The sequence below is a fragment of the Octopus bimaculoides genome, chromosome 3 (genome assembly GCF_046866305.1).
Source record: "Octopus bimaculoides isolate indiv1 chromosome 3, ASM4686630v1, whole genome shotgun sequence".
NCBI classification, from domain to species: Eukaryota; Metazoa; Mollusca; class Cephalopoda; order Octopoda; family Octopodidae; genus Octopus; species Octopus bimaculoides.
Genome location: NC_142930.1, coordinates 68,663,987 through 68,687,205, shown reverse-complemented (window position 1 = coordinate 68,687,205; position 23,219 = coordinate 68,663,987). Strand labels below are relative to the sequence as shown.

The following is a 23,219-nucleotide window of genomic DNA, read 5'->3' as shown; positions in this document are numbered from 1 at the left end:
CATATACATATATATACATATATACATATATATATATATACATAGATAGATAGATAGATGTACACACACACACACACACACACACATATATATATATATATATATATATATATATATATATATATATATATATATATATATATATATATATAAACTCTAGCTCAAGTTCCGAGATTGAACTGAACCCAGAACCATGTGGTTGAGAAGCAAACTTCTTACCGCACAGCTACACTCGCTTCAGTTATTTGGGCTGCAGCCATGCTGGGGCATCGTCTTTAAGAGTTTTAGTCGAACAAATTGACCACGACACTTTTAAATTTGGTACTTAATCTATTGAACTCTTTTTGCTGAACTGTTAAGTTACAGGAGGCGTGAACAAGCCAATACCATTTGTCAAGCAGTGGTAGCGACACAAACACAGACACACGCACGCACGCACGCACGCACGCACACACATACGACGGGCTTCCACACAGTTTCTATCAATCAGTGGATAGATGCCACCTGTAGTGGGATTGAAGCCGAAACCACATGGTTGCAAAGCGACTTTCTTAACCACACATCCATGCCTTCACTGAAGTATAATAATAATAATAATAATAATAATCTTTTCTATTCTAGGCACAAGGCCCGAAATTTTGGGGGAGGGGGCCACTCGATTAGATTGGCCCAGTACGCAACTGGATGAAAAGCAGAGTCGACCTCGGCGGAATTTGAACTCAGAACGTAAAGACAGACGAAATACCGGTAAGCATTTCGTCCGGCGTGCTAGCGATTCTGCCAGCTCGCCACCTAACAACAACAGCAACAACAACAACAACAATAATAGTCAAGGTCGTGTCTATAATAATTGGTGCGTTGAGAACAGTAAGCAAAGATATAGACAAATGGTTGAAGGAGATTGGAATAGAATGCTCTATAGAGCTCTCGCAGAAAGTTTCTTAGGAGCAGCAAGGATTATCAAGAGAGTTCTAAGCACTTAGAATATTATATGCGTCATCTGCAACAACCTACTGGCTTTGTCATTATCGGGACAGATTTTCTGACTAATAAAATGGATAAAGAATGATTGAAAGAAAAGAAGATAGAGAACATTTCAAAGTATCTTAAATTTTTAGAGCAAGGCTGTCAAACATGCGGCCTGCGGGTCGGAACCGGCCCGCTGCTGGGTTTCATCCGGCCCGCAAGATGACTTTGAAAAGTGTAAAAATTATATATTTACTTACTTATTATTATGAACATTGATTGTTTGAGTATGACTGATTTATTTAAAGATTTGTTTAAATATTGTATTGGAATAAATATATTTTATTGAAATTAATTCAATGACTAACAATGTTTTCCTTTTTTAAGTTAACATTTCTCTCTGTTTTATCTTACCCAAAATGTCTTTGTCAAAAAGGAGAAAAGTGGATACAGAGTGTAGATTATTTCAAGAAAAGTGGGCCGTTTCCTATTTATTCGTGGAGGTGAATAGGAAACCTGTGTGCTTGGTGTTTTCGCAGCAGATTTCAGTGCTCAAGGAATATAACATTTGGCGCCACTATGAGACTCATCATGCCGACAAATACAATAACTTGCAAGAACAAATGAGAAGACAGAAGGTAAATAAATTGATAGCGGATCTGAAGAAACAACAGCCAAAGCCGAGATATCAGCCAGGCGGCAGTAAAAACTAGCTACCTTGTTGCTAGAGAAATAGCATTAGCATCAAAGCCGTACTGTGAGGGTGAGTTTGTGAAAACATACATACTGAAGGCTGCACAAATTGTATGCTCTGAGAAGCGACAGGTTTTTACCAACATTAGCCTGACGAGAAACACTGTGGCAGGTAGGATTTCAGATATTTCTGCAGATTTGGACAGGCAACTGAAGCACAAATTTCAAGTAATTTATTGCATTTTCGGTTGCAAATGATGAGAGCGCAAACATTACGGATGTTGCGCAACTGGCCTTAATTCATTCGTGATGTAGACAAGACTTTGATGGTCACTGAGGAGTTCCTGGAGTTGGTTTCTATGATGGACACCACAACAGCAAATGACATTTTCATCTCTCTCGCTGGAGCGCTGGACAGGGTTGGAGTGGACTGGGCCCGTGCTGTCAGCGTGGCTACAGATGGCGCTCCATCAATGATTGGGAAAAAACAGGTGTTGTGACGCAGTTCAGAGAGAAAGTGCAGACTGCAAATAGTGGACATGGTTTTTGGATATTTCACTGCATTTTGTACCAGGAGGCATTGTGTTACAAGTCGTTCAAAATGGATCACGTCGTGGAAGCAGTTGTCCGAACTGCTAATTTCATCCGAACTAGAGGTCTGAATCACCGACAATTTGATAATCTTCTCAGCGATATAGGCGTTACCTATGGTTTGCCATATCACACGAGGTAAGGTGGTTTAGCCGAGATGCCGTGTTGAAGCGTTTCTTTAATCTACTAGAAGAAATTGAACAGTTCATGGAGAAAAAAGGCAAACCATTGTTAGAATTTCAATCACCAGAATGGCTGCAAGATTTAGCTTTTATCGTGGATATTACAGAGCACTTGAATAATCTGAATAAAATGCTGCAAGGCCGTAAAAAAGTTGTCACACAGTATTTTGAAAGCATACGTGCGTTCAAGTTGAAGCTAACTTTATGGGAGAGACAACCGTCAAGTGGTGACCCTGCTCCTTTTCTTTTTGTCTAAAAGATGTGATTTTGACCGTAGATAATATTGACATAAATCGGTACAAAGACAATATCACGGAATTGCTGCGAAAGTTTCAGATTTTTGATGAACTTGAGACAAACTTCACAGTTTTTCGCTCGCTATTTACAGTCAACGCCTCTTATCTGCCCGTCAACATCCAACTTGAAATAATTGTCTTGCAGTGTGATTCAGATTTGAAGAATAAACTTACCTCGGTGGGCTTGGACACATTTCATCAGTATCTCTTGCTAAAGTGCTCCAAATCGACAGCCCTTGCTGCGAAAGTTTTGAGCATGTTCGGAACTATCTACCTTTGTGAACAAGTTTTCTTTGTAATGAGCATCAATAAAACAAAGCTGCGCTCAAGGCTCGGACATAAGCACCTAAATGACATCCTGAATTTGACTGCTACTCAGGATTTGACGCCTGATATTGATGCACTTGTGAAGGAGAAAAGGTGCCACATTTCAGGAACATATTGAAAATGAATGATAAAAAATAATAAAAATATTTTAAAATATTTTACAAAGTGTTTTTTTAAATTTATAAATTTTATACATTTAGATGGCAGTGTGATAACTCAGTCTCTTTAGCAGTCCTTACTTTTACTTGTTCAATGTTTTGCAAAAAAAAAAAATTATTCTTTAAACATGAACATTTTCAGAATGTATTTTTTAACACTAAAACAAAGGGAACATTTTGAAATTGTTATTTATAGGTTCATATGCCATGATTTTACTGATCCGGTCCGCTTGAGATCAAATTAGGTTGATATGTGGCCCGTGAACTTAAATGAGTTTGACACCCCTGTTCTAGAGCCTTAATTTTCTTGATGTTCTTGTATTCTACACTTCAGGAAATGGACCAATCGAACGATGTTGTACAATGTTTCTTTACGTTTTGTAAGTCTGAAAATTTTAAATGATTGGAGAATATAACTCAGTTAAAAATATCCAGTTACATTTTAATTACTAAACAAAATCTTCCTCTCTATTCTTGGATAATGAGATCCATGATGTGTTAAATCACCATGTTAGCTGTGTCCAATGTATAATTGTGTCTCGACTCCCAGTCAATACATCACAAGTCATCCAAAACAATTCTCTCCACATCATAACAAAATACACCAGACTCACTGATAATTTATGCAGCAAAAGAATAACTCAGACTGAGAGTTATAATTCATATGCATGCTTGTAATAATACATGCATCATCTGTAATTACATTCGCTTAATTATTTACAAATACATAGAAACCACGGCAATTCTCCAACATATTGCACAATGACATTCTATAATCAATTGTCTTTCACATGAAAATATGCGGAACCCATTACTTGTCATAATTTAAAATACAGAATGTATTAGAATTTCTTCTAGTTTACTTTTCATTTATTTATCTATTTATTTATCGATTTATTCGTAGGGATTTGGGTGGAAATCGATCTTCTCAGTTCTCTAAATCACCAGACCACTGCTGTGTGTGTATGTGCACGCACGCCCGTGCACACACGCACACACGCACACACACACACACACACACACACACACACACACACACACACACACACACACACACACACGGCGAACTGGCAGAATTGTTAGCGTATCGCACAAAAGGATTAGCGGCGTTAAGTTCGTTTTTACGTTCTGAGTTCAAATTCCTCCGAAGTCGACTATGCGTTTCATCCTTTCGGAGTTGATGAAGTAAGTACCAGTCGAGCATTGGGATCGATTGTAATCTACTTACCCACTCCCCACAAATTTCAGGCCTTGTGCCTATAGTAAGAAAAATTATTATTGTTAAGTTTCTGACTATCTCTTCAGAAACAATTTATTCATCCAGACGTTACATTAATGTTAATGATATCGCTGAAACAACATCTCCTCTCAATCCTATAAATTCGATCTCTTTCCTGATTGGTTTTACTTGACAAGGAGTTTTGAATGTCCATCTAATGTAACTCAAAATTATGTTAGTTCCTTTACAAATCTCATTCATCCGGATTCAATATAAAATTATTCACAATAACTCGTCTGTTTCTCTCAAACTGGAAAATAGAGATCATTGTTTGTAGACGAATAATAGTATTTATGTATATATTTATTGAAACATTGTTTCAGGCGCCAGTTGAAGTAGGCGGCAACATTAAAAACAGAATTATTGGCCCATTAAGATGACTCTTATGAGAAACATAAGGTAGGTCAACATTCTGATTTCAAGGAAAGATTTCATTCAGTTTCTTGGTCACGAAAGTATAACACTTGAATAAGCGAGCAAAGTTTTTATTTTAGATACCAGAATAGGGGGTAAATAGACATCTATACAAGAACTTCATCCTCCCCACTTGTCAGGATGTAATTAACAATTAAGTTTAATGCTGTTGTTGTTACTATCAATTAAATGGCGAATATCTTCAAAATCCTTCATCTAGTCCTATACAAAACCACTACAGCTGTATTCATGAGGATAATTAAAAATATTACAGAGAAACCATTACAAACACTAGCTTCTAACTATTTTCAAGTTGAGAGCCCTGAGACACTCGCCGACCACTTCAAGTAAAGTAACTTAACTTTTTATCACAAGCAAAATAAATGAAATCTGAATGTTATGGTCTGCTCCTTGTTCTTTTACTGATGTTACTTTATTTAGGTTTTATAAGGCCTAACAAACTTTTTCTAATATCACAACAGTGTGTAAAAATAGGAGTGTTTTTATGTGTGTGTGCGCGCGCATGTGTGCTCAATACCACCACCACCAATACATTTAACCTATACATACGTGAGAAGTTACGTACGTAATTTTTGTTACTGTTGCAGATTGTTAAGTCTATGTCTGTATTATTGTTACGGTATGTTAATGACTTACGCCTCTTACGTAAAGCTACCGTTGCTATGTAGTCGTCTATAAAGTTATACAAATTCATATTTTCTCAATAGCGTCCAGCAATATATATATATATCAAGCTTAATCTCCTGAAAATGTTATTAACTCTTCCTTTCCAGATGGTATACAGACCAGAAATAGCAATGGAAATTTCGAACAAAGAAAAGAATATCCTCTTAGACCCGTTGTAGAACCGAGTGAGAGAGAGAGAGTGTGGGGAGAGAGAAAGAGAGAGAGAGAGAGAGAGAGAGAGGTAGAGGGAAAGAGAGAGACAGAGAGGGTTTTTAGCTAAGTTATCATCGTTTGCTATTTGAATCTCTTAAACATTTGACACTGGACTAGAACTTCTTACAGAAGCAACTACTACTCTACTTTGAGGTATTTCAAGAGATATAATAATCATCTTACGGAATTCTGACGCCCGTGTCTTTCACAAAAAAAACAAAACAAAAAAAACGTTAACAACGTAAATAAAACTGTTCCAATTGGGAATGGACACTGTATCGTGAAATTGGGTTTGTTACCAAGCTGTGACTCTTCAATTAATTATCAGTTGGTTAAGTAGACATGTAACTTTAAACAAACGGAACGACCCACTGTCTAGTTCCGTAGGACGGCGCCACACATAATAATCTATACTATATATAATACAGAGATGTGTGTGTAATCGCTTTTCACGTGAAATCGACTTCACCAAATGCTTCCATACTTGTGATGCGTGAATAATTTGACCTCGGATAAATCTTAGGCTCTTCATTTGATTTTTTTAATTAAAAATAAAAAATACTGCTTTATATTTAAGATTCACTTCTTTAAAAAGGTTCCTCAATGTCAACTTCCGGTATTGACGTAACAACGGCAAAAAAGCTTCACTCTCTATTTTGTGTGTGAGTGTGTGTGTTCGTGTGTATGAGAGAGAGAGAGAGAGAGAGAGAGTAAATACTACATACACACCGCTCTCTCACTCTGTCTCACACACATACACACGCACACACACACCCCTTCACTCACTCACACTCTGTCTCTTACAAACACACACATACATAAATGTATACAAACATATTTACAAAGACACACGTGTGTATGCGCGTGCGTGTTTGTAAGAGTGTGAGTGAGTCAAGGGCTGTGTTGTCATATGCATACATCCAAAGATGTATGTATATTTATGCATGTACGTATACATGACAACAAACCTCTCTCTCACTCACACTCTGTCTCTTACAAACACACACATACATAAATGTATACAAACATATTTACAAAGACACACGTGTGTATGCGCGCGCGCGCGTGGGTCGGGGGTTCCACAATCGCCATTTATTTCAATTACTCTTGTGAGGATATTCACGTAAATCATTTTTTTCATTTAATCCCCATTTTAATTTTCGTAAAAGTTTCCAAGTACCAATGAGGCTTTTTGGCACATCTTCAATTTTCCCCATTCACGAGAGGCGCCCAGCCATCATTCATCTGAGAGTCCATCTACAGAATGTCCTCAAATTTCTATACAGCATATTTTGCCTTTTTTTCTTCAAGTATATAAGCAACAATTTCATTCCCGAGCAACGCCGGGTGCCTCTGCTAGTATTTTATAAATTAGGCATAAAATACTTCAGTAAGTAGAGATGAGCGTTTTGCATAAATACAATGCATTACTTTCAATGGAATATGACGTTACAGTTCGGACGTCAAGAATAATATATTCATTCCTCCCAGTTACTGTACTTCTTCAGCCATAATAACAATTTCTAACTTAGGTCAAATATTTTGTGCGGAAAAAGTATAATCAGTTTAATTGACTCTAGTTTTATGCTGATATTTGACCTCGGAAGAGTGTAAGTAAAAAAAAATCAACTTCTGTGGAATTTAGATTCAAAACTTAAAGAGGGTGGCTGTGTGGTAAGTAGCTTGCTTACCAACCACATGGTTCCGGGTTCATTCCCACTGCGTTGCAGATGTAGGTTGTGCGATTTTTGACAAATTGTATGAGCAGAAAATTATTTTCACGTTAATGATACAATATAAAATGCATTTTGGAGCAAAAGTCATGCATTTGTGTGTGTGTAGCAATAGCCATTTACGGAATTATACATGGAAAATTAACATTTTTTTTATAAGGAAGAAAGACATTAACTTGTAATGATTAATAGTTATAGTGTTAAACGTGGGTAGGCAGTGCCTACCTTGCTTAACTTGACGTCGCATCCTCTGGTATGGATATAATGGATGAAAATCTCACAAATATATACAAAGAGAGGAGAAACTATTTTACTCAATAATGAAATAAAAACCAATCTCATTTGAATTTTTGACTTGAGTGTTTGTACAGCATTAATTAGATTATGAGCTTTGTTATTTTCTTCATTGGAAGAGAAAATACAAGTTGTTGCATCTATATAATTTTTGTCAATGACAGTTATAGCGTTGTTGTTGGTACTCCGTCGCTTCCAGTTGATCCGACCAATGAAACAGCCTGCTCGTGAAATTAACGTGCAAGTGGCTGAGCACTCCACAGACACGTGCACCCTTAACGTAGTTCTCGGGGATATTCAGCGTGACACAGTGTGACAAGGCTAACCCTTTGAATTACAGGCACAACAGAAACAGGAAGTAAGAGTACGTTGTGGTGAAAGAGTACAGCAGGGTTCGCCACCATCCCCTGCCGGAGCATCGTGGAGCATTAGGTGTTTTCGTTCAATAAACACTCACAACGCCCGGTCTGGGAATCGAAACCGCAATCCTATGACCGCGAGTCCGCTGCCCCTAACCACTGGGCCATTGCGCCTCCACACAATAATAGCGTATACAAAGTAATTACCACAAGCAAAGCAAGTTGTGGACTCCGCTCCTCTAAAGTATTTCTCTATTGCATGTTGCTTACTATTTTTAGTATATAACTGGTACCTATTTTCTTGAATCTACCCTCTCTCCCTCCAAATATAAATAAAATAAAGAAGTTTGAACTTAAGAGCGTGTAACAACGAACCAGATAAAGAAAAAAAGAAAAAGAAAATATAGCTCGCCTTTTCACCGTCTGCTTCGTCACCCCCGCCTTAGCTGATAACGTCAACATATATTATCACATATCTCTCAGTACTTTATACAGTTTAGCTGTACGGAGAGCATAATTTATCTTACGATCAGACTCCTTATCGGGGGTCATATGTTTTGAAAACTAAATTTAATACTTGCAGCACATGAAAACAATTTTACTGGCGAAACTGAGGCGAACAAATTCTTTAAATACTTCAATGCAAAAAAAAAAAAAAAGAAAAACGAAAAGGAAAGAAAGCATTAAAAGACCATTGCGGTTTTAGTGATTGTGTAATTTTGTACTAGAAATACTTATGTTTAAATGTATTCTTTGAGAGGATTAATAGAAGCATAAAATAACAAGAAAAACAAAAATCATGACTATTAACACTCTAATCTTGGAAGTAAATAACTACAGTTTTTTTACGATGATTCGTATGTATAAATATTGGACAAAATAGAACTTCGCAACCAAGAGTGAGTCTTTCTTTACTCAAGATTTTATAGGCAAGCTTTTTTATATATACAATTAAACTAACTATACCAGCTCTATAAATTTAATCTGTATAACTAAGTGCAGTTTAAATGAATCCAATTATATTTTCTTTTTGTTTTTCATAGAGTAACCATTTTATACAGAGTAAACTACGATCCAACAAAAGAGCCTCTTTGCATTCCGTCGATCTGTTATCAATAGCAATCAAATCATCCTAAGGTTATACCTTGCCGTTTTGAAGAGGAAAGGGCATATTGGGTAATGTAGTCCTGATAAAAAAAATACAGGATGACTGGAACACTTTTGGTCATAAGTCTGCTCTGTTACGGACCGAACTAGGCGAACAACAAGGAAAACAACAACCATGTGATTCAGTCCCATAAATTTTTGAGTTATAACTTCACAACTAAAGCACTCCGTTTTCACGAGCTATCGAAGGAGTGGTCATTCAACAGCCAAATCTTCCTCAAATCACATCTAAAAAAAAAAAAAAGGACACACTGAAAGTGGGATCTTTTAAAATACTTCCCACCGTCAGAATTTTTAAAAGTTTTCTACACTCATGTAATTTTGCTTGCTGATGATGAAAATCATATTCATTTTCTATAGAAATTAATAACAAAAAGTTATAAACAGTTTAAGTTTCAATTTTTAGCCAACCCAGACAGTGTCCTAGATATCACACAGTAATTTACAATAAGACTGAATCACGGTTGGAACGGCTCTGATTATAGGTCTATTCGATCAAAACTGATCCAAGATTAAACAAATTTAACTTTATGTAGAAAAAGTAATCAGCCTCATATCACCTGATGTTCTCTAAGCCGTACTCATGGAAAGAGCATTTGAACTCAGTACTACAACGCGACAAAATACTTGACGGTTGTAAAGTGTTCAAAACTGTTGGCGGTGGAGAGTAATCCATTTCAATGGTACATATTTACAAGATGGATCAAGTTGCGTGACGTAAATCTCTTGACTGTAGTGCAGACCAGCGGTTCCCAAACTGCCACCCATACATACCCGTTCGCCAATGACCTAAAGCGTTCCATCCATGACCATCGCGTGGTTTTTGCTTTCTGTTAAAGTGAAGCAGAATAGTTTGCATCCATATCATTTTTCTTTCTTAGTCATAGAGTTGAACAAGTTTAAAGACATCTTAATCTTGATAAACAGATCAATATGTCGACACCACTCTTTTCTATCCTCACGTAGTCTCCTGCCCATGAGAAACTGTGGTGTAGATAGTGTTGGTTGGCTTCTAGCTATCGTCTCTTCAGTAGGTAAGAAAAAAATTTCACCGTCCCGACCAGTTGCAAGCCAATATTTTTTGCTAGCTTTTTTTAATCCTATGATCTTAAATAGGGCCTTCGAGACTGGTGAGAGGAAGAGAGGAAAATATCCGCAAACCGGAAATGTAGCTCGATGCTGGGAACATAGTGGACTCTGCTAAAGGCACTCAAGTCGGGAACTGACAAAGTCTACTGGCTCGAAAATTTTCATGCATGCACTGGAAGGGTGGCATCAGCTTACACCCACAAGATTTTGCTCACGCGGCATTACTTTTGGCGGGAAAAATAAGTCGGGTACGTTTTGAACGCACTTCGTATACATCATTGGCACAAACAACAACGACGAGAATGAAGCAAACGTTTTTAAAAGAGCCGATACAACAATAACGATAGAGTTTAGGATGAAAAAGAGTTCTATTTTTCTATGCCAAACAATTTCACTTAGTGACTCTCTTTTCACTATTTCTTCAAATACAGTGAAGTTTATACTTTGTTGATGAGGTCCGACAAGACCGAAACATATTGGAGTTGTCTCCCGTATTTACTGAAAGAATCAAAATAAAATATTAACCAATTACTAATATTGTGGAGGGTTTTTCCTCGCCGCATGTTTTTTTTTTTTGTTTTTTTGTTCTAATTGACTTTTTGATGCTCACTGCATTAAATGAGTTACCATTGACTTCCATCCATTCCTCTATCCATCTTTTTCACCCATAACTCTTGGAAAGGTTGTGGGTATACAGTCCTCGGGCATCTCCTCCATAGGTTCCTATCAGTGGCAACTATCATTATACCTTGCGGTTGGATTCTCAAGTGTGTTCAACTGAGACTATGGATATTATCCAAACATTTCGTTCTTGGTCCACCCTTAGATCTCTTGCCAGTTGGCTCGACTTGACGAATCCGTCTTGCGATTGTTTCTTGCAAGATTCTAATCGTATATCCATAGTGCTGAAGGTATGATCCTTTCAATGCCGGAGGGATGAAAGGCAAAGTCGACCTCAGTAGAATTTGAACTCAGAACGTAAAGATGGACGGAATGCTGCAAAGCATTTTGCTCGGCGTGCTAACGATTATGCTCGCTCACCGCCTTTCACATCTAGAAATATTACCACAGAATTTACCACAAATTTTTCGTGCTTATCCCCACCTATAATTATGAATGTTGGGTAATGACCAAAGCAATACGATCGTGAATATACGTGGACAAAATAGGGATACTCTGAAGTATCTCTGGAGTAACGTTCTTGATAGTTTGCATAGCTCGTGGATCAGAGTGTCTATCTAGGTCGAGTCGCTTCTACTCTGCATCAAGAGGTCACAGATATTCCAATATAAATCTTAGCTGTATGGGTATCGCGAAAGGCATAGCTAGAGGCTCAGCCTCCGAGTTCTTTTACAGGGCTTAGAAAAACTGAAGGTCCGCTGCAATAAGCGTGTGAAACTGACAGAGGAATATGTTGAATAAAATCATAATTAACTGATCCTCCTGTATTTTCTTTTACCTAAAGCCAGGAACTTTTCAGCACCCCTCTTATTAACTATTTTTTTCAATAAAAGAAAATATTTTGACAAAATTTATCAATGTTTTAAAATCACAAGTTTTGTTGTCCTGCTCATATTTCTGGATAGGAGTACAATACTTTATCACATTTCACCATTCAACCCGGAACTGGTTACTTATATCATTAAAGCAAAAACATTTTCATTTGCAAACACTTAAGGACAATAAAAACTTTAACCGGGAAGTTAAGCCACTAACAGTCATACAATGAACAATAGACTTATAATAAATAAATAATCGTAATAATAATAATGATCCTTTCTACTAATGGCACATGGCCTGAAATTTTGGGAGAGGGGTTAAGTCGATTACATCGACCCCAGTACTCAACTGATATTAAATTTATCGACCCCGAAAGGATGAAAGGCAAAGTCGACTTCGGTGGAATTTGAACTCAGAACGTAAAAACGAACGAAATACTACTAAGTATCTCGCTTGGTGTGCTAACGATTCTGCCAGCTCACTGTCTTATTAATAATAATAATAATAATAATAATAATAATAATAATAATAATAATAATAATAATAATAATAATAATAATAATAATAATAATAATAATAATAATAATAATAATAATAATAATAATAATAATAATAACGAAGGGAAACCTAATAATTACGATACTATGAAAATGAAAATAACCGAAGAACTGAAAACCACAGATCTTAGAATGGACCACAGATTATATCTCCCAAAAATCAAAATAGACAATAAAACAACATCAATAATAAATAGCATAAACCTGGCCGTCACGGAACTAACAACCACAGAAACAACAGGCAATATCACTGAGCTAAATGACATGATATATGCGGCAGCCACTGCAGCCACAAAAGAAGCAGGATACTCACTCAAACCCATCCGAACAGGAGTTCTACCACCCAAAGAGACCTTGTGGATAAATAACATCCAGAACAAAATTAAAAAAAAGAGAAAAGATTTATCGATCCTCAACGAAATTAGTAAACAATCAACACTACTAAGTAACAAGAAGAAAACAAAAATACTGTACAAATACAGCATTACAGAAAAAGACTTACCTGAGGCAAAAGAAAAACTAAAGCAAGACATCCTTGCCAAAGCACAGAGGATCCGCCGGTATGAGAAACGCCAACGTTTCTTTGAACAAAACAAACAGTTCAAATCCAACCCCAAAAAACTCTACCAAGAACTGGGTAAAAATAAAATAGACATTACTTCAGCACCAACAGCAGAAGAACTAGAGAAATTCTGGAAACAAATATGGTCGGTGAAGCAACAACCCCCAAAAAGGACCATTAAAACAACGAACTTAGCACCTGAGCAACTCTGGGCCCCTATAACAACTGAAGAGGTCACCCAGACACTGCAAAGACTAAGCAACTGGAAAGCACCTGGACACGACAAGATCCCCAATTTCTGGTTAAAACACCTGCCAGCAATGCATAAAAAGCTGGCAGAAAACTTTAACAACATAATAGCAGATCCAGAAACAATGCCTGAATGGCTCACAAAAGGGAAAACCATCTTAATCCCCAAATCCACGGAAACGGAGAAACCACAAAACTATAGACCTATAACCTGTCTCCCTACGATCTACAAAGCCTTTACTGCAATAATATCGCAGAGAGTGAGTAAACACCTGGAAAATAACAACCTGTTTCCAGAAGAGCAGAAGGGATGCTGCAAGGGCTCATACGGCTGTAAAGATCAATTATTGATCAATAAAGCCATAACTGAAGACAGCCGCAGAAAGAAGAAAGGCCTCAGTATGGCCTGGGTGGACTACCAAAAGGCTTTCGACAGTGTTCCCCACACGTGGATTCTGGAAACACTAGCCATAAACAAGGTGGCACCAATTATCATAAAATACATAGAGCACTCAATGAACAAATGGCAGACAGTGCTACAGCTCCAAACAAAAGAGGGACTTGTGAAAACGAAAGCCATCCCCATTAGAAGAGGAATATTCCAGGGAGACACGCTCTCTCCACTCCTGTTCTGCCTGGCACTCACACCTTTAACAGAATTGCTAAATAGAACTGGATGCGGTTACAAATGCTATGGAAAAACAGTCAGCCACCTTCTATATGTGGATGACCTAAAATTATATGCAAAAAACGACAAAGAGCTAGAAACACTACTACAGACAGTACACGGCTTTACCAAGGAAATAGAAATGAAATTCGGATTAGAAAAATGTGCCAAAGCAACCCTGAAAAGAGGAAAATTAGTTAAAAGTAGCAATATAACACTAGATAAAGCCAATGAAATAAGAGAACTAGACGAAAGCCAACCATATAAGTATTTAGGAGTCAATGAACTAGATAGGATACAACATACACAAATGAAAGAAAAAATAAAGAAAGAGTACTATAGACGAGTTAGATCACTACTAAAAACAGAGCTCAATGCTAAAAACAAGATAATGGGTATCAACACTTTAGCTGTCCCAGTTATAAGCTACAGCTACAACATCCTTAACTGGACACTAAACGAACTATGTAAAATAGACAGGAAAACAAGAAAAATAATGACAGGATATAGGATGCACCACCCAAAATCTGACATAGAAAGGCTATATATACAACGCACAGAAGGTGGCAGGGGTCTTATACAGCTAGAAAACTATTATAAAATAACCACCATAGGACTGCAAAAATACCTACTCCAGAAGCAAGGGAAACTAATACAAATAGCCACAAAACACGAGCAAAACAAAAAACTGTTTTCAGTATTTAAGGAAGCTGACAAATACAAACAAGAAATCAATCTACCTAACAAATACGAAGAAGAAGAAGAAGAAACAACAAAAGCTATAAAACAAATGAAATCCAAACTAAAACTAGAACAGCAACGGACCATGATAAAACGATGGCAAGAAAAGCCCCTACATGGTAAATACTGGGCTAAACTAAATGCGAAAGAAATAGACAGAGAAAAATCCCAGCAATGGCTGAGAAGCTCAGGACTCAAAGCAGAGACTGAAGGATTTTTAATTGCTGCACAAGACCAAAGCCTCCCCACCAGAAATTACCAAAAACACATAATGAAAAGAAATATAACAAGTAACTGTAGAATATGTGGAGATCGACAAGAAACAATAAATCATATTATCTCTGGCTGCCCAGTCCTGGCTAAGAAGGAATATATTCACAGACACGACAGAGCTGGGACCTATATACACTGGAAGCTATGCCAACATTATGGAATAGCAACAGAAAAAAGATGGTATAAACACACGCCAGAAAAGGTCACAGAAAACGAGAAAGCAACCATACTCTGGGATATGCCAATACACACAGATAGAGAAATTAAGGCAAATAGACCAGATATAGTTGTCAAAGATCATGAAGGAAAAAAATGCCTTCTAATTGATGTTTCAATACCAGCAGATGACAACGTTTCTCTAAAAGAAATGGAAAAACTTTCAAAATACAAAGACCTGGAAATAGAGATAACTCGAATGTGGAATCTAAAAACAGAAATAATTCCTATCATAGTAGGTGCCTTAGGTATAATAAAAAAATATTCAGACAAATACATAACAAAAACACCAGGACTTACAAATATATATAACATACAGAAAATTGCACTACTGGGTACTGCACACATTCTACGCAAAACACTTTCAATACAGTAAACATAAGAGCACCACAGCAAACCACAGCACATACCCAAGGCGCACAGAGCTGCGCTCGGTAGTGAAGTGAAAGCACGTTATAAAAATAAAACTACTGAATAATAATAATAATAATAATAATAATAATAATAATAATAATAATAATAATAATAATAATAATAATAATAATAATAATAATAATAAGGGGTAAGTCGATCACATCGATCCCAGTACTTGACTTTACTTAATTTGATGATGATGATGATGATGATGATGATGATGATGATGATGATGATGATGATGATGATGATAATAATAATAATAATAATAATAATAATAATAATAATAATAATAATAATAATAATGAACAAATGGAAACCAAGACAAAATATTATAATTGGGATTAGTGGTCTCATTCATACATTTTTGTTTCCATATTTTACAGTTATCATTTAGCAAATAAGTAGTTGGTTTTTATCAATGCCGCTTTTGTTTAAAGAGAGTGGGGCATAGAATGGGGGAAAAAACCTATGACTATTTAACCATTTACCATTTAAACTGGCCATAATCAGCCGAGATATTTTACTTGTTTATGTTCAAGAAGCCAGATCTGACTTCCCTCACGTACACTGCAATGTCATTCAAAAATAAACAATCAGGCGTAGGCGTGGCTGTGTGGTAAGAAGTTTGCTTCCCAACCACGTTGTGTCTGTGTTTGTTTCCCACCACCGCTGACATGCTTACGTTCCCGTAACTTAGAGGTTCGGCAAAAGAGACCGATAGAATAAGTACCAAGCTTTAAAGAAAAGTACTGTTATTGATTCATTCGACTAAAAACTCTTCAAGGCTGTGCCCCAGAATGGCCGCAGTCTAATGACTGAAACAAGTAAAAGATAAAAGAATCTCATCATCGAAATCTCGAAGCTACGATATAATTAATGCATGATTAATTCAAAACAATGTAAATAACTAAGTATTACAGTTAACAGAGTAATCTGAATGCTAAAGAGTTTAACACCAAAACCAGATGTTGATTTGACAGCTGCAAATTTCTAATCAGCAGTATTCCATCAATAAAATGATATAACCAACAAATATTATAATTTTTATCTATGCATTTATGTAATAAAGATATATTTATAAAATCTTGTATCAATATAATCATCAATGGATTTCGAATTTATTCCACAAATATTGAATTTAAACATTTCAAAACCATTTTTCGTTGGGATTAATTAGATTTTGATATATTAGTTCCTTAACCTTCTGAACTGGTTTTAAGAAATCATATTGTTATGAAGGACCGCAGGAGCCCAAATTCAGTGTAGTATTAATAATGTGATTTTTTTTTCTAAGGTGGGATTTACCTCTGTCTATGAGTGAGAAGTACATGAAATAGTACTCTGATAACGAAGTAAATATATATATATATATATATATATATATATATATATATATATATATATATATATATATATATATATATATATATATATATATATCAGGCATTGTAATATTTTATTGATTTATCACGTATTGAAATAAATAAACAAATCAACTATTTAACAAAATAAACAAACAGGAAAAACATTGCTCTTTTAATTAAGTGGTTCTTGGATATGCGTGGGCGATAGCAGATGGTTTTAAAACTGGAACACGAATACTCGAAAATGATGTCCGGTTTAAAATTTAATGGACGAAACAATCGTTACAAGCAGTCTTTGTTCCAAACCACTTTGATTATCTCAATTGCCTCGCCGCGTGTTTTGTTTCAACGCAAGCTCCGTAACCGCCCAAATGGAGAGGAAGAGAAACTGAAAGAGGGATGTGAAATAAAACAGGGAATGGCAGAGAGAAGAGAGTAATGAGGGGGAATAAGTGAATGAAATTGAGAAAGAGAGCGAAACAAAGAAAGCTAAGAGTTCAGAAAAGAAAGAAGAAAACATGAAATTTCCAAGTTGTTAGGAAAATAATGGACCCACTACAAAAAATAATAAATGAAAATTTTGGTAAATGACTCGACGACTAAGAAGATGCCTAAGTATTGAAGTAGATACTTTATAGTGACTTCTTAAAACACCAAAGAGATCAAGCATGTGTATTCATATTTGAGGTACTCGCATAAAATCCACTGATGAAAGGCATTCACTTTAATAGTTAACTAACAGAGGCACCCGGCGTTGCCCAGGAATGAAATTTTTTCTTATATATTGGAAGGAAAAAGCCAAATATGTTGTATAGAAATTTGTTATTATAAATTCAATTTATTCTTCAATTGGGAAATCAATTCTGAATTCGTAATACAAAATAATAATAATAATAATAATAATAATAATAATAATAATAATAATAATAATAATAATAATAATAATAATAATAATAATAATAATCGAAAATACAAAATTTACCACTTTTATGAAAGGAGATAAATTCTACCACATATGTTGAAGGAAATTACGTAAGAGCTTTTGGGTAACCAACATTCTTTGTTTTCTGGTTTGGAGTATAGACAAATAAGTCTTGCAAACTACCTACCCTGGAGCAACCAACATAAAGTTGACCATGAGAAAAGCAAGCCAGTAGATTTCAAAGACTGACCTTGAGCTTTATTAATAGACATTGCAAAGCAAAGTCGCTCTAGGAATTGTGTTCGTTTGAACTCAAATGGCGTGCCTGTTGGTTTGATTGGAATTCTTGGAATGAAAACCTCTTCCCCAGAGGCACATCCAGTGATGATGGTAGCTTCTGTCATATTGCGTGATAATGTCTTCACAATCAATCTTGTCCCATTGCATAATTTAGGAGGATCTAAATTTCTTAGAAGCATTATTGGGACTCCTACCTTCAGAAAAAGTTTACGTGGAGGTGTTCCAGGTGGTTCAAGAGAACTAAAGAATTCTGTTGGGTAATAGACAGCTTTATTTTCATCAAGGACTGAATCAAGTGATTTGTACTTCTTAATGACTGTTGAAATCTTATTCATTAATTCATGGTTAATCCTTGCTGCTATATCATTTTTTGGAGCAAGTATTGCCCTTTCACACAAACATTTATGTGAATTATAATTATTACTTAAGTCTGGAAATATCCTGTTCTTCAATTCAGCTGGGGAATTCATCATGATAACAATATGAGCCAAAATGATATCACCATTCCCATCAAATGATACTTTCCCATTTCCTAACTGGAGGAGTCAGGTCGAAAACTGTTTTGCACATTAATCCCCATGTAATAAAGCTCGCACGTTAGTATTGAAGGAGAAGTTCAGTACTTTATTCCATGGGTGTGAAGACTTAATGCATGTTTTTATTTCATGAGATCTTGTTCGTCTCGGAATGACTAGTAATGTTTGTCTGAAGTCTCCTAATAAAACTAATGTAACTCCTTCCATAGATTTATTGCTGCCTCTGATGTCTTGTAAAGCAGTGCTACACAAAGTGGTAATCGTGGTAGACCACGAGCCATCAGCTGCCGGTACAGAAAAGAAACAAAGACACGCACAAATATACGACAGCCTCCCACACAGTTTCCGTCTACCAAATTCACTCATAAGGCATTGGTTGTCTCAGGGCTGTAGCAAAAGACACTTGCCTAAGGTGAGACGCAGTGGGATTGAACCCGAAACCATGTGGTTGCAAAGCATGCTTCTTAACCACACAGCCATGCCTGCGCCTATATAATTAAAATTTGTAGAGAAATGAATTTCTTATAAATAATTTATGGGAATGCCATAAAAAATGAAATAAGCGCAGTTGATATGTATTCTTATCAGAAACAAAATATAACTAACGATATACCCTCATTAACTATTGTGAGTTTGTTGTTATTTCATGCAGATAATGTTTAAAAGAAATATATTCTCAAAAGATTTCTATTTTTCTATGCCAACAATTACACAACCAATTTTTATGCCAACAACTTCACTTAATGACTCTCTCTTCACTATTTCAAGTACACTATTTCTTCAAGTACATTACACCACGTCAAATAGTTTGAGAAGCACTGCTGTAAGGCCTTATCAAGGGCTTCCATTGCACCTCTAAGTGACATTCATCCCAAATGATAAGGTGGTATTGGCACAACACTTCTGCTGAATCTGAATCTTTGCTTATGTTACAAGTTGGACTGTCATTTTTGACAAGGTTTAGTGGTAATTTAAAAGCAGAACGAGCTGTTCGTCCTCCTGGGAGAATAGTGGCAGCAAAGCCAGACAATGGTACAGCAACTGCAATTCTTATTTGTTGCCTTACCTTGGAGAGAAGCAATGCTACAAATGTTTTACCTGTGCCACTGGGAGCATCGCCGCACGCACGCACGCACGCACACACACACACACACACACACACTCACTCACTCACACACACACATACACACATACACACACACATACACATACATATAGGTACTGTATCAAACATCAGATGAAATGGACGGGTGTGTGTGTGTGTGTGTGTGTGTGTGTGTGAGAGAGAGAGAGAGAGAGAGAGAGAGAGAGAGAGAACGTGAAGGGGTGTGTTGGCATGTATACGTACATGCATAAATAAATATACACACATCACTATTTTACATATTAGATTACGTACAGCAAACTGTATTGATTGATTGAAATTCAAGTCTTTTATCATTTAATAAATAATAAAATACACACACACACACACACACACACACACACACACACAAAATTTATATACGAACAGTCAGACTAGTGTACATTTCAACTCAGTATTCAGCTAAACAAACTATTAGGATTTCCATGAAATTCAGAAATAGGGTACCACAGCTCAGCAAACTAAACGGCCTCACGAAAGTAGCATAGCCAGACGATGGAAATACTTTATAAGAGATCGCAGATGTACATGGATACTCTGTTTCAATTTTCTTTATTGTCACTAAAATTTGGAAGTCAATGAAGCAACATTATTCCTGAAAACCATAGACAGTAGTATAGCGATGTTTTTATGCTCCCACCCCCATCATCACACACAAAAAGATAATGGGATTCAATCCAAGTAATTAAATATTTAAGATATCAAATCAGAGCTACATACAAAACCGAAGACAATTTTGCAAAGCACGATATCAGGGGAACAATAATCCCAATGCAAAGATCAGCTGGAAAAGCTTTGTGGCATTAAAGTTCACTCACCATAGTGATTTGCTTTGAGTAGCTCAAGATCGATTTTTATAGAGGAGATAGTGTAGTGGTTTGAATAGATAATATATTACTGGTATTTACTTTATCTACGAGGGGATACCCAAAATTAACCGAAAGCGTTCTCTGTGGGACAAGCCCGTCGTAATTCAGGCTTCCACCGCTAGAAGCCACTTGATGCGACCCCTAGGCATCAGTCTGCCGACCGGCGTTGTCCAGTGAAGTCGTACTTCCACGTGGTGCTTCTTTGTTTTGCTAGTGCTTCTCATCTGTTCGTCGATATTTACTGACCAACAAACCTTTGTGAGTACCTACATCCTTTTCACAAGCTTAAAGCACGAGATAAACAGATTTTTATGCTAAAACCACCATGACCTAAAGTTGACACACTTAAATAAATACACCCAATCACAAACACTTACATGCTTGATTGAACTCTGAACAATAACCTCGACCTATCTAAAACAGAGTAATCTACTAAATAATACCAACAACAATTAAAGAAATCTAATGACCAACTAACCTTTCCTCCATGACCCTAAACTGACGCACCTAAATAAACACACCTAATTACAAAGTTTTACAAGCTGGGATGAACTCTGAACTACAACTGCTATATTTCGAAAACAGACAGGTGAAACCTCAAATTAGCATCCAAATAAAAGCAATAACAACTATACCTAGTTACATATCTGCTGACCAACCAACCTTTTTCACCTATCTACTTTCTTTTGTGAACCCTAGAAAAATCAAATCCAAGACTTGAAACTGACACACTAAATAAGTACACCCGATTACAATGTTCTACATGCTTGACTGAATTCTGAACGATAACACAACTCCAAATTTAATCAAGAAAAATTTTCTATATCTTTGTATTAGAACTTACTACCACAACATAATTTTCATTCAACAAAGCTCTACCTACTCCAGAAAAATTAAACTTACCAGAGATTATATAAAGTCAAGATTAACTCAAATGTACTATAGTCAGATGAAAGCTGAGCAGGCCGAAACTTCGAAGTCAATATTATTCTTGTTTTATATATATATATATATATATATATATATAAAATACAAAATGGGACAAGAACGCAAAACATCCAGACAGTTAAGTCATACAAAAAAGGGACAACAAAACATCCAAATAGACGATACAAAGAAAACAAGGACGAGTCATTCGAAGTTTTTTTTTCCTCAGTCGAGTTCCAGATTATCTTTGCAATTTCGGCTTGTTATACTCGAGATTGCTCCAATCTGGCCAGCCCTAAGGAAAAACTAAGCTAAGAACATTAGATTCCTTGGAAGAAAGCGAAAGTATACGAAAACAAGGACGGAAAAAACGGAGAAAGTTACACAAATACAAATAACAGGACATAACAACAGGTGTCATTTTTTCTCGTCTGGATGTTTTGCGTTCTTGTCCCATTTTGTGTGTGTGTGTGTATACATATATACACATATATATATTGTTTGACAATTTTCTCTTAACCAGATCCTGACGTTTGAGAACGTATATTGTAAATTCCAAGTGGACTACTACTCAATATAAATTACATACTTTTAGACATCAAAAGGATGGGGAATTATAAACAGAAAATGGAAAGCTCAACGGCAAATTAATAACTATTGAAGTTACTGAATTGCACAATAATGTTAAAGAAAAACAACAATTTAACTTCTACAGAATCTATTTATAGACTGTTTAATCGACTTTGCAGATATTAACTGATACTATCTCTTACTCTCTCCTTCGCCCACTACCTTTGTTTTCAATATCATGTTAGTCATGCGGCCTTCGTTCTTCTAACTGTTATTATTTTTCATAACTATAGTCACTACTATTACAAAGCTCTTTCAAATTCCGCCTATGTCGACATTGCTTTTCATTCTTTCGAGGTCGATAAATTAAGTGGCAGTTGAGTGCTGGGGACGATGTAATCGACTTATCCCCTACCTCACCAAATTTCAGTCTTTTTGCCTTTTGTAGAAAGAATTATTACAGACTTGTTAAGGCGGCGAGCTGGCAGAGTTGTTAGCACGCTGGAGGAAATGCTTGGGGGCATTTCACTCGTCGCTACGTTCTGAGTTCAAATTCCACCGAGGTTGACTTTGACTTTGACTTTCGGGGTCGATAAATTTAGTATCACTTGAACACTGGGGTCGATGTAATCGACTCCTCTCCACAAGCTACCCTTGTGGCAAAATTTTGAAATAATTATTACAAAGCTATTACTGTTATTCTTAGTATTTCATTTCATGTTTTTGTCACCAATACATAAAATGAAAAGTCCTGAAAAACAAAAAAGCAAATAGATGAATAAATAAAGGGTCAGCGAATTTCTGAAATTCACAATTGAACATTTGCGGTGTATATTGGTGGTACTTGTAAGTATGTAGTTTGATGATATCTCTGTGGTCACACCGTATCTTCTTCCCCCCAAATACGTAGTGTTTGTAAGGTTATGCGTATGTGAGTGTTTGTGTGTGCATGTATAA

The 23,219-nt window shown here is 36.2% G+C and overlaps 2 protein-coding genes across 2 annotated transcripts in view; one reads left to right on the top strand and one right to left on the bottom strand.

The window, feature by feature from the left end:
• The window catches only part of LOC106882651 (uncharacterized), a 138,977-nt gene that overhangs the window by 87,996 nt on the left and 27,762 nt on the right, over positions 1-23,219 (bottom strand). The gene's annotated exons all lie outside the window — the stretch shown is intronic.
• On the top strand, positions 1,386-5,772 carry LOC106882643 (uncharacterized). The gene is made up of 4 exons (XM_014933383.1): positions 1,386-1,604; positions 2,234-2,388; positions 3,548-3,593; positions 5,701-5,772. Exons 1-4 carry the CDS (start codon positions 1,386-1,388, stop codon positions 5,770-5,772), a joined length of 492 nt encoding a protein of 163 aa, XP_014788869.1.

Coding starts and splice junctions, on each gene's coding strand:
- LOC106882643 (XM_014933383.1), top strand. CDS start 1,386: ATGTCTTTGTCAAAAAGGAGAAAAGTGGATACAGAGTGTAGATTATTT. Junction 1,605..2,233: donor AACAAATGAGAAGACAGAAG/GTAAATAAATTG, acceptor ATTTTGTACCAG/GAGGCATTGTGTTACAAGTC. Junction 3,594..5,700: donor ACAATGTTTCTTTACGTTTT/GTAAGTCTGAAA, acceptor CTTCCTTTCCAG/ATGGTATACAGACCAGAAAT.